General features: G+C 40.6%; 1 protein-coding gene across 5 annotated transcripts in view; it reads left to right on the top strand.

Annotated features, from left to right (window-relative positions):
• ppp1r13bb (protein phosphatase 1, regulatory subunit 13Bb) overlaps positions 1-12,289 on the top strand; it is a 30,097-nt gene that overhangs the window by 8,587 nt on the left and 9,221 nt on the right. For 3 of the 5 annotated variants that reach the window (XM_046060475.1, XM_046060474.1, XM_046060476.1), the window contains 7 exons: positions 589-708; positions 2,481-2,551; positions 7,384-7,485; positions 8,983-9,157; positions 9,361-9,560; positions 9,716-9,880; positions 10,168-10,360. In XM_046060475.1, coding sequence (XP_045916431.1) covers positions 589-708; positions 2,481-2,551; positions 7,384-7,485; positions 8,983-9,157; positions 9,361-9,560; positions 9,716-9,880; positions 10,168-10,360 — 1,026 coding nt within the window. The remainder of the gene's footprint in view (positions 1-588; positions 709-2,480; positions 2,552-7,383; positions 7,486-8,982; positions 9,158-9,360; positions 9,561-9,715; positions 9,881-10,167; positions 10,361-12,289) is intronic. The other 2 variants (XM_046060477.1, XM_046060478.1) reach the window with 1 other exon arrangement.

Here is a 12,289-nt window from a genome sequence, read left to right as displayed (position 1 = left end):
TTGTTTTTTTATTTATATATATATATATAACATTTTAACTTTCAGTACTGGACATGTACTAGAAAACTGAATTAGGTCAGTTGTTTCCATGAGACAAATATGTTTACCTAGGGCTGGGCGATATGGCCAGTAATTTTATCACAAGAAAAAATGTCATATCATTTTATATCGATAATTATCACAATAAATGTCAAATCATTATTTGTTTCAAGTTTAAAGGCTGATTTTTGCTCTCGAGTGAAAGTTGAACACACCAGACAGTTAATTGTGGTTTTAAACTACTATGCCAAACAGTGGATCACTTAAGAAATCTGTGATAGAACATTCAAAACTTTCAACAAACATGCACGAGTAAAATTACGTAGAATCTTTTTTCAGTTCCTTTTCCACAACAGAATTAATATCCTACTTGAAAAATTAAGTGCTAATTCGTTTGTGATTCAAATGAATTAAATCAAACATTTATTAAACATTTGTCATATTCTTATTGAGGAAAATTATAGTGCGATAATTATTATTTTATTTCCCAGCCCTATGTTTAACTAATCAGTCTTTCCCCCCATTTGCTTAACTTTCCCGTCTCTGTAGAGCGAGCGATACCCTTCGAACACATGATGTATGAACATCTGCAGAAATGGGGGCCTCGGAAACAAGAAGTCAAGTTCTTCCTCCGGCATGAAGATTCACCGAATGAGAGCAGCGATCAAGGTGAGTGTTGTCAGGGTCTATTGTGTCTGGAGGTTTTTCTGCTCTGGGCAGTCTCGACCTGAAGGAGGCAGGAGGCTGGAGTCTCGGTTGTCCTGGGAATTCCTGACCCCTGATCTGGCTGACTGCTCAGCTGTGGGCGCTGGTGTCAGTCGATGTTTCTCCCTCTCCTATTGTCACTGTGGTATTTCTTGTCTTTCTGGTTTAGGTTTGTTTGCTTTCTTGCTTTTGTTGTGCTGTACATTTTACCTTTATCATCTCACACACCAAAGATGCTGCTGATGGACTCGTCTAAGCAGCTCTTCTGTGAACTTTCTTAAGTTTGGTTAAAACTAAAGCATGTGTGGTTTTTGTTTTTTCGTTGAACCAGGTTGTAACACCATGCATACTTTGAATACAGTTTTTATGTGATATCCTTTTTATATAAATAGTTTAAAAGTCTGTGGAGGATGAAAAACCAAGGTTTAATTGATGGGGCAAGTCAAACGGAATAAATCCATGCTCAGTTTTCACACACACACACACACACACAGACATACACAGACATACACAGACATACACTGCATTAACATGAATCTTTTTGTGTTTGGGGGTGTTTTCCTATTTTAGCAGCAAAGGTACTTCTTTTTTAGAAGTGAAGTAGAAGTAGACAGTTTTCTATCTTTCCCTGTGAATCTTTAAATCATTTACTCACCAGTAGGGATGAAACGATTACCGGTTTAATGGTAAACCATGGTAAAATTCCCGGAGGTTATTATTACACATTTTAATTACCATGATAACCAGGTACGGTTAACCGCGCTATTATAATCTCACGGCAAACACTGTCCAGCGTATCCCAGTAGCAGGCACGCATGCGCAGAATGCAACGTGGGTTTGTTTGGGTCAATGACAACATGTAAGAAGACAGCGCGGCAGAGATTTTTCAGAAACTCTGAAGTCCGGTCGTATTTTAGTTTTTATGAGAGTGCTGAGGGAAACTTGACTGAAGAAAATAACCTTATAGTGAAAACTGAAGCTCTCGGTGTTGCTGCTCTTGTAAAAACGCTACACGTTCTTTTGCTGTGCACGTCGGCAGAGTCTATTCGTCCACTGCACATGATAACATGTTACGCAGTTTAGTCCACCAACCAGCATATCTAGAAACGCTACAGACTCTTCTGTATTTATGTCAGTTGTTGGGCTCATTGCAGTTACTATCACTGTCTTCTAAAGACTTATTTGTTTTCATGTAATTGTCCACGGGGTCACTGTATTACCAATATAATATATAAAATCTTGATAATGCACACCTAGATGATTTTCATATGTTTACAAAATGTATTTGCTGTTATTTTATTTTTTATGCAAACAAAATGGCAATTGTATTTGTAGTTTTCAATATAAAACTTGTTGAAATGGTTTCAGTGTGTGTATCAGTATATTTTAATATTTTTTGGCACATTTTTACAATACCGTGATAATACTGATAACCATGATAATTTTGGTCACTATAATTGTGATATGAAATTTTCATTTCATTTCGTTTCATCTCTACTCACCAGCCTTACTTATAAAAAAGTTAGGCGACTTTAGTCAGCAGTGCTTGTCCCAGTTCTTAAATCCCTCTGTCATGTGCAATCATGTGAATTTTCAAACCATTCCCGGTGACAATGGTTGTAGCCATCTGAATCTGCACTTGTGTGCGTGCGTGCGTGCGTGTGCACACTCGTCTGTGCACGCCTGTGTATCTCTGCCCTGCCTGCGTTTGTGATGGTGACTGTTTCTTTTTGCAGGGAGTCAGCAGTCTCAGGATCAGACGAGTCGCAGAAGTGGAAACACTGGAGAGAAGCACAATGAGAATGGGGTGAGACTTAATTACCATTATCTAAATGATACTAAACAAAAATGTACTTATAATAATAAAAAATTACTGGAATTTGGTGCCTTCTTTCGTGAATAGATTAGGGTTATAATGAACGTTATTTCAATTAAAATAAAGAAAAAGACAAACCAGACGCATAGGCCATTATGAAATACCTGAATTATATGTAGAATAAAAACCTACAGAGAGCGCAGTTACACGGGGTTATATAAAGAGCGAGAAACTATATAAATAACAAAACTAGCATAAAATTGACAGGGGAAATGATCTTCCCCAATCTCATTTTCTCTTGAACATATGTGAGTACCCACCATTTCACTTGAAAAAATGGAAGCTAGCCAGCTACAGCTAACTAACTTTCACTTGGAGAGTGGAAGCTCCTCCCTGAAAGTGGAAGCTTGTAGTTAGACTAGCTTGTCAACATAAGCACTGATTTATATAAGACGTTACCTTTTGTTCATGTTATTTTTACAGCTGCTGGGTGCCATTGTCAAACTCCTGCATGTTGTGTTGTATTCATTGGCTAGCTAGCATTATGCCTCTCTTTCATGTTTACTTGTGATGGATGGAAAATGGCAGGACTGTCAAATCTCACACCAATAGGTTGTCTTGTCACCTCTGCACACAGTTTCCTTTAAAATCTTAGTGGCTTTCTAACACCAACAATTCAGAGTGGGCTCTTTTCTTCTGAACTCTTTGTTAATGAAAGACTGCAAAACAAATATTACCGAGGGTAATTTCGGGATGAAATTCCGGACACTGTCAGGTTGTATGTTTACAGTGTGGCAGCATTTTTCAGCACAATAATGACATAACTCCAGTGTTTGGTTTGAGATGAAAGTATCAGTATCTGTGGCTTCACAATGATACTGTTATTAAACTGGTGATTGAGGGTAACATCACTGGGCCCGGTACATTGCCAGTATTTGCCTGACAGGTGAACCCTTTGTTGTGCATGTTGAGCTCTAGCTTCAGGAAGTGTGTGCTAGGAGATGTGAATGACTCCGATAAGAGCAGCCTCTGGCATGGCATCCTTTCTCTCTCCGACCGTCTGTCCCAGATTTCACAATAGGAAAGTGTTGCGGTCAAGGAATCGTAACAAATTCAACCTTAAGGGTGGAGGGAAGAATCCAGCTCAGCAGGAGATGGAGGGGTTGTGGTTTTTAGTTTTCAAAAAAGATTATAGCACAAGAGCAGCCAGAAGCCATTCCTTTTATTCTCCTGAAAAATCCACAACTTTTGACTGTTTGTGTCTAGGAAGCATCACCAGGTAATATATATATTTTTATGGATACAGAAGTTAGCTGTTGATCGACTCTCCAAGCGACAGTCTTTGCCAGTATCATGCTACTAACCTATAAAACCCCCATAACAGCTATACTGTGTACTATATATAAGTAAAAACATCTATTGTATCATCACTTTGGTATCACTTGAAGAGGAAAACATTATCAGCTGCATGGCCGGCTCTGCTTAACCTCCCAAATGCCGAGGCTCATTTGTGTCCGAGTTTCTTCCTAATATCTGATTTGGAGGATTATATCAGTCAGCCTGCTGGATGATGTAACGGGCCCTAAGAGGATCATTGCTTTGGCTTTTCTACAGGCCGCTGCCCAAACCCCAGAGGCTTTCTCTCCTCAAGCAGAGTCAATGACCCTTGTAAAAAGCAAAGGTGCCTCAAGGGAACACACACATTCTCTCTTTTTTATCATAATTTTAGCTTCTCTAATTGGCAATGACAACTTATTGGCAGTATTAAAACATCTTATTTGCAAATATCTTAAATTTGATTAGTCAATCAACAACAAAACTAAAATAATCTGCAGCCATTTTGATGATTGTCTGTGAAGGTTCTGAGTCATCCAGGTCATAGTTATCCAACAAGGTTCAAATCAAGGGCAGCTGGACTTGAAGATACTAGATGTTCTAGTATCTTCAGGTCCCTTGATTGTTGCCCTTTATTTGAACCTTTTGTTGGATACGTTTTGATTGATTGATTAATCGGTTTTACAAGCAACAATACCAAACATTATGTGGTCTATATGTCAGATAAAAGTGGAAGATGCTGATCACCTTAAACCCAAGATGACATGTTTAAAACAATCCAAACCCCAAACACATTTAGTTTACTATCTGAGAATGTTTTTGACAAGATTAATCTAATAGGAAAATGTTTGCTCCTCTGAACATTATTTCATCAGTAATAGTCATGAATAACTGAGTTCTGATAGACCCTAATGATCATTTTAATAATAAATAATCATTTTAGATGTAATCATGGCTCGCTCTTTATTTCAGACATGTAAAAGTCTGTACAGGTGTTGAAGGGAGTAATGAAGTCTCCCTGTAGGACAGCATCCCTCATCAGTGAGGCGGTGGCTGCTCTGCTCCTGGTCTGCTCAGTCGGTAGTTTCTCCCTCTTCGTCACTGTCTGAGGGGCTGGGTGTGTGTCTCCCTTGGGTGAATTGTCATGACACAGTGTTGCCTGAGTGCATTTGAGCGCGTCTGTATGTGTGTGCCAGTGGCTTCCCCCGCTTTTACCATCTCAACCTCGGTTGAGTCACCCCCCACGATTCTTCTCACGCAGTCTTATATCTAAACGCCTTAACAAATGCGCAGGTGAGACAATGCTGTCCGAGCCACACGTGCAGGCAAAGCTGCAGTGTCCATGTATGCTATTGTTACCTCACTTCACCTTACCATGAAAGTCAAATTATTCCCCAAGAGAAGTTATTTTATTCCAACAAGATGAGTCACAATAATGTCTGCCTCTTTGAATCAAGTTAAAGCAGTGCATAGAATATTTTTGTTTTGCATGTCATGTTTATTTCACCTGGACTTTATCTTATGTCTCCAGCTTTTACGTGCATGTGTAGGATCATATCAAGCAAACTGTAAAGCACACACTTATAATATATACACTTCATCTAATATATTTCTATTTTTCACATTTTCTATTCCTCTTACTAATCTCTTCACGTACTCTACATTTCCCAGTCTGTTATTGGGTGGGGAAAAAAGCTGACATTTCCTCCATCTTCTCCTCTCTCCTCTCTCTTTTGAACGAATTTTCTAAAGGCATAGTCTAGGAGCACTTTCAGTGCCGCTTGTAGTTCGGAGGACTGTGTTCACGGCTCACTCAGTATGCTGTTTTATTAAGTCCTCTGTCAGTTTGTTGACTGCAGCAACTGCTTTGAGGAAATTCTGTAGAGTCATAGTTTGGTGGAAAAACAGAATTGAATGTGTTAGCCAGTCTTCTTTTATTGTATGAGCTCTCAAAGAACACGAGTGCTGATTTCTGGATCAAGAGGAGGACCTTGTTGAAGATGTTTATGGAGGTGAACCAATTTTCTATTTACTGTTACTTCACACTTGGTCTACATTGTATAAACCCCACCCTTCCTCGTTCATAGTTTTGGTTTTGTAGAGTTTGTTTTGTGCTGCAGTTACAGCTCAAATGATTTGTTGAAAAGAAGAAAATGGCAAAATATTTTTGATAAGTCATTTTGCCAGGTGAAAATGGAAATAGGATTTGCTTTCTCTTTCATGTTAGTAAATTGAATCTCTTTAAAGGGGACTTGCACATAAAGTCCATATACAGGTGTTGGAGAGTACTACTACATATGTGACAAAAAGTAGTATTAAGCCTTTTGTGGCTGATAAGTCTGATAAATGTCCTCAACTCTGCTTGCGGCTTGATGCTACATCTGCTATGTTAGCGACTACTGCCCTGACTGAACTGTCGGCTGTCGAGTTGCATTGTGGGTAATGTAGGCGTCAGGTTTTGCCAAGAAAGGAGGATGTGAGGTGTAATAAAGAAGACCTCTCTATTTTCACTGCATCGGTTTTGATCTTTTTTTTTTTTCTTTTTTTTTTAAACTGTCCATTGTGTAATAGGAGTGCAATGCTAAATCAGTGGAGTGCAGATTAATCGATTATGAATCATTAGTCAAGGCCACAATTATTTAATGTGAATTTGACCTCTAACAAAACCATGAAATAGATTGGTGAAGCTACTAATAATAGTGATAATATAATAATAATAAAATTTCTTTTTTTTTTTTTTTTTGTAACACCAAATGACACATTACCCGCGGAGCCTTGAGTCCGCTCCTCACTACCTGAGTATCGTCACAATTAATGTCCCCTCATAATGATTTTTGGAGCCTTGTTGTGGAGCAAGAAGCGCAAGACTGTCACTGCTGTTAAGTCTCCTGCTGTTTCACCCTCTGGGTGCTGAAGCCAGACATCTTTTAAAATCATTTTTCTGCAAATGGCTTTTTGCGTAACTTGTTTCTTTGTTTTTGTGTTTTTATTCTTATGTAATGTTTTTTTAGCTTATGTAACTTTTTATGCCATATGTCATTTTCTGCACTTGTTGACTTGCATATTCGTCTTAAAAAACGTTATTCTATCAAACATTTACCTGCGTATTGGTAACGTACATGACATGAAGATGCAGAGTGATGCATAAAACTGCACGGGCTCTTTAAGTTGAGTTTCTCAGGCTAACATTTAGTTGTTTTAGGTAGGACAAAAAAATAAATGTTGGGTTATACCCTAGTTTGAATAAACAGCTTTTAGTACGTGGAAGATAGCAGTAAGATAACAGTTTTGGGCTTATTGCCCAACATTTTTATTTAAATGTTTAAAAGAAGAGAAGGGCCCAGCACCAACAAGCATACCTTTACTGTGAGAGATCCTTATGTATCATCAGTCCGAATCTACATCAGGGGCTCTTATAACGTTTCAATGGGAGTCTACAGCTACACCTCTGCTCAGATTTTAGTGTGTTGACCAGTTCTTGTGTGTAGGTGGGGAATCAGCGCGTGGAGCTCACACTGTCTGAGCTGCAGGAGATGGCGACACGGCAGCAGCAGCAAATCGAGGCTCAGCAGCAGATGCTCGTTGCAAAGGTAGCATCTTGTCTTCATTCTTTTCTTCTTACTATGAATCTTTTCCCCTGAATAATATGACGGTCTTTCATTCAAAATGTGCTTCTTGCTAACAAAATAGCACGCTGCAGTAACTTGAATTTGAACTGTTCTAGGTTAGCGCTGGGGAACATCAGAAGATTTAACAGGTCCTCTGCCACAAGCTGCAATGTTTTTTCCAGTTTAAATGGTTAAATCTGAAGCAGTTTGTTACCGCAAAATTATGTTGTAATTTGGTCAGTAAACTGGCCGTTCCTAAAACCTAAATGTTACGTTGTTTTGCAGGGAACAGACCATAGAAAATTTTGCCTTTTGAGGAGGTCACTGTGCCAGACAAGGCAATCTGAGTCAAAAGGTTTTTGCAGTTACTTAGCCAAGAGACATGGCAGACTATACGCTGAAGCCCGGCAAGTCATAGCTCGCCATCTTTCACGCATGACATAAGCAGGTGATCTAAAAGTTGCGGGTCGGTCTGATATGGTGTTGTATTGTCTGATCCCACAGACACACACACTGGGCATTAGTTCAAGGCCTCAACAGACCAAGTAAGTTCAGGACACAGCCTTGAATCCTCTTTCTGGTGGAGAGAGAATTTATTTTCATCCAGAGTCCCATCGTGACGTGAAACGGGGGCAAACAGTTATGTAACAAATGAGATGGGAGGCAGTGTGAGTCAGAGTGCAAGTATTGTCCAGTCTGTCAGAATTCATAGTTCAGTCTTTAAAGGAACATGTGCAGACACTGCAGCGTTTACTCAAGCATGTAAATTATTCATGACTTTCAACACTAAAGACAGTACCTTTCCCAGACCAATTACAGCTTTACAGTGCTTATTAAAAAGTAGATTTCATCTTGTAATAGAAGGAAATAGAGTTTGGTGGCAAACCTCCACAAACCAGTCTATCTTGTCATTCTCGGTGGCTTTTCAGCACGCTAACAAAGTCTGACCACCGTGCTTGTGGTGTGCTGATCAGTCATGCAGGATGAAGCCCACTGTAGACCCGCAGATAGAAAGAATGTTTATTGCCTTTATTGTGGTGTCTGAAAAGTAGGCCTACTTAAAGCCCTGCAGTCATTTGGAAACCTGGGCCTGTCATTTCCTATTTTAGGACCTAACTGGAGCAGTTCTCAGTTGGATAGAAAGATGAAGTCATCTGACCCTTTCTTCAGTCTTCGGACAGTCTTGACACTGCACAGTATTTCATTTAGTGCATACAGTAGAAAGATTTAGCCTAGTTTTAGGGTACGTCTGCCACAGAGATATCTTGTAAGCCTTGGGGTGGTGCCTGACTTCCTGGTTTTCTATTCAAGCATGTGTCATTATTTTTGCAGATAAAATAACTTTTTGCCATTTAGTATCTCTTTCCGAACTTGCAAAAGCAGGTGGCTTTGAGATGGTCTGCGCTGTTGGATGCAGTTTGACAACATTTGGTAGCTAGTTTGGCTATAGAATGCCAATCTCTGTCTCGTTCTCTGAAGGAGCAACGTTTGCGTTACCTGAAGCAGCAGGAGCGGCGTCAGCAGCAGACCGTTTCGGAGAGCGAGAAGCTACAGAGGCTGAAGGAGCGCGTAGATAGCCAGGAGGCAAAGCTCAAGAAGATTCGGGCGATGAGAGGCCAGGTAGACTACAGCAAGGTCATCAATGGCAACCTGTGTATGTATACCCTCAATATGTACATAATTGAATTATACTAAGTGTGTGTATATATATTATATTTTTATTTGTGTATGTAGACAGATTACATTTTTCATGCAACATTTTGACCAAGGTTGTGCTCATTACTATAAAGATTGCAGTAGTTTGCTAATTTTAAAATAGATTACGAATGAGCTGATTTCTTCATTTGTCACATCCAGCGGCAGAGATTGAGCAAGTTAGCGGCCTGTTCCAAGAGAAGCAGGCGGAGCTCCAGTCTGCAGTGCTGAGGGTGGAGCAGCTCAGCCTGCAGCTGGAGGACCTGCGGAGGGGAAAGCTAAACGGCATACAGACCGCCCTCAGCGGCCAAGTAACCGGTGCTGCAGCCCTTGAGCTCCGTAAACTCTACCAAGAGCTTCAGGTACCGCCTAGAAGAAATAAGCGCAACATCTAGTGAATGCTTTTATGGTTTCCACTGTTTTTGCTTTGCCCCTGGCTGATCCCTTACCCTGATGGCAGTATCTATTGTTCTACTGAATATGAACATGTGTTTGCGTCTGCATTCATCATCCACAGATCCGGAACAAGTTGAACCAGGATCAAAACAGCAAGCTGCAGCAACAGAAGGAGCTTCTTAACAAACGCAACATGGAAGTGACGCTCATGGACAAGCGCATCAGCGAACTGCGGGAACGCCTCTACAAGAAAAAAGCTGAGGCACGTCAAAAAGAGAACCTTCCTGTAAGACTAAGACCGCCTAACACACCTCCTCATTAAGACTCTTTTTGTTTCAATACTTCTGACAAATGTCCCCTGTCTCAGTGAGACGGCACTCCAGACACGGCAAATGTTCAGTATAAAGTGAAATACAAAATTATTATTTTATCTTTTCATGTCTTAGGGGAAACTTCTGGACAATTTTTTTTTTTTTGCTCATGTCTCCTTATGGGCTCCATAATGCACATCTCTCTACATGCTGATTGTTTTCCCTGATATTTGAAACATTTTCTGACTTTCTCCTCTTACAGCTGAACAGAGCCAACGGGCCTCCCTCTCCCCAGCCCGCTCCTGGTACTCTGGGCCGTGTTGCTGCTGTTGGGCCGTACATCCAAGTCCCTGTATCGGGCCGGCAGGAAGGAGGCTACACCATGCCTCCTGATCCACTGAAGCCTCAGACTCTGGGCGTTAATAACCAAGCCAACCATGGCCGCAACAAGCCAGGTTGGTTGAAACCCATAAAATTGCATTTTCATTGTGTATTTTTCACCCAAAATTCAAGTCACTGTAGGACACAAGTGAAAGTGAAGCACAACTGTAGTAGTGGATACCATGTGATGCAAGTTTTAATTGAAAATGTGAGTGAAATTCTTGTTCTTTAGATGAGAAGGTAGTTCCTGGATTCAGTTACATAGCAGCTTGGATACATGTACTCCCAGAGGCAGAAGTCTTACACCACTACACATCTTGCATGAAAAGTGTGACTGAAATTCCCTCCTGGGCCCACACTGTTTCTCTGTTTCCTTCCTACCTGACTCGTCAGTTAATTCTCCACCTGGACTTGATTTCTGTGATTTTTTTTTCCTTCCTCTCTAACCTCCTTCTCTTCCTGTGTTGTGCGTGTACTGTGATTCCCTTCCTTTTCTCTCCTCCTCTCTCATGTGTCTATTTTGTCCTGTCTTTGTAATGTCTCTGTTTCACTGGGCGTGGGGGTGGGGGCAACTCTTCCTGGGGCAGACGGTGTGCGAAAGCCTCCCGGCCCTTGGAAGGTGTCTGATTTAGACATCGTTGTGGACCCGGTTCCCCCGTCCCTTCCAGAATCACACCCGGGCACCGGAGCCTCCACTGGCTCTGACGGCACGTCCCGTGAGTGCACAGTGCTGCGTAAGCAGAGGGATGGCACTTCCTGAACCTTCTCTCTCAATTGTAGCACAGGATCCTCAGCATGCGCTCAAGTTTTTACTCATGACAACATTCTTATCTTCATATTCAGTTTAATTGGCCAGGAATTTATGATGACCAAATTGTGTTCTGCCTAATCACGCCTCAAGCCCCTTACACTCTAGTCAACTGATGTTTTTATGCTCCACAAAACAGATTCTCTACTATTCTTCACTATTTAAAAATAGTGGGGCTGATTTTCCCCACCAGGCAAATTAAAACCTAGATGCATAGCTGGGAAATCTGAGGAGGAGATGAGCATCTGTGCCTGGGTAACTTGAACAATCGCTGACTGATGGAAGCATCCTTGTTTGGCATCATTACGCTCTCCTGCCAGTGCAGCATTGAGCCAGTGTTTCTGAGCTGTAGAGGACGTGTTGACATTTCATTTGGAGTGTTTCCTCTGTGGATTGCCTAATGACGTCAAAGTAGCGGGGTGCCATCTTGAAACACTTTGCTGCCAACTGCAGAAAGTCTACGCTCTCTAATCATAGTTGACACCATGCCTCATGTGAGGAAAGTGTCAGTGATAAAGCACTGCTGATCCTGTGTGTGTTTGTACACCTCTGAGAAGGTTCAATGATTCAAGTGCCCCATAAATTTACACATGCAAAAGCAGTCCAACATGTTTGGGCTTTGGTCTAATTCCATAACATTCCTATCCTGCCTAACCTTAACCATCACACCACACTCACTTTTAGACACTTAACATGCACAAGGAAATGTACTTGTACATGTTAAGTCATTGGATTCACTTAGCAACTGACACTCCTGTAATCTGTGAAGACACAGGTCAAGCTGTTTCCTTTTAGATTTACTTAGTGTTGATAAAACTGTTTTATTAGTACTCTGCTATATTTAAAGAATTTTTTTTTTTAAACAGATTTCCCAATTAACCAAACTAATAGGCCTACTGTATGTTTGTTGACTATTTATAGTTAACATAGGTGACATATTGGAAATATGCTATAATTGGCCTTTTCTGCTCTGTCTGTTGCAGCTCTGCAGCTTTATTTATTTTCAGATTATACAAACAAATTCATGTGTAATGGTACCACAACTATTGCTGTTGTTTTGTTGTGTGTTCCTTTTTCCATCCTCTTCCTTTTCACCCTATCCTTACTGTCTAAAATTGCATTTTGTTAACCTGCACATATGTATTTTTTTTGAAGTAATTAGTTTAGTCTTGGAGGCAAACAGTACTGACTTTAG

Source organism: Micropterus dolomieu, linkage group LG10 (genome assembly GCF_021292245.1).
Source record: "Micropterus dolomieu isolate WLL.071019.BEF.003 ecotype Adirondacks linkage group LG10, ASM2129224v1, whole genome shotgun sequence".
NCBI lineage: Eukaryota > Metazoa > Chordata > Actinopteri > Centrarchiformes > Centrarchidae > Micropterus > Micropterus dolomieu.
The sequence above is the reverse complement of the archived record's forward strand: the minus strand, read 5'-3'. Positions and strand labels throughout refer to the sequence as shown.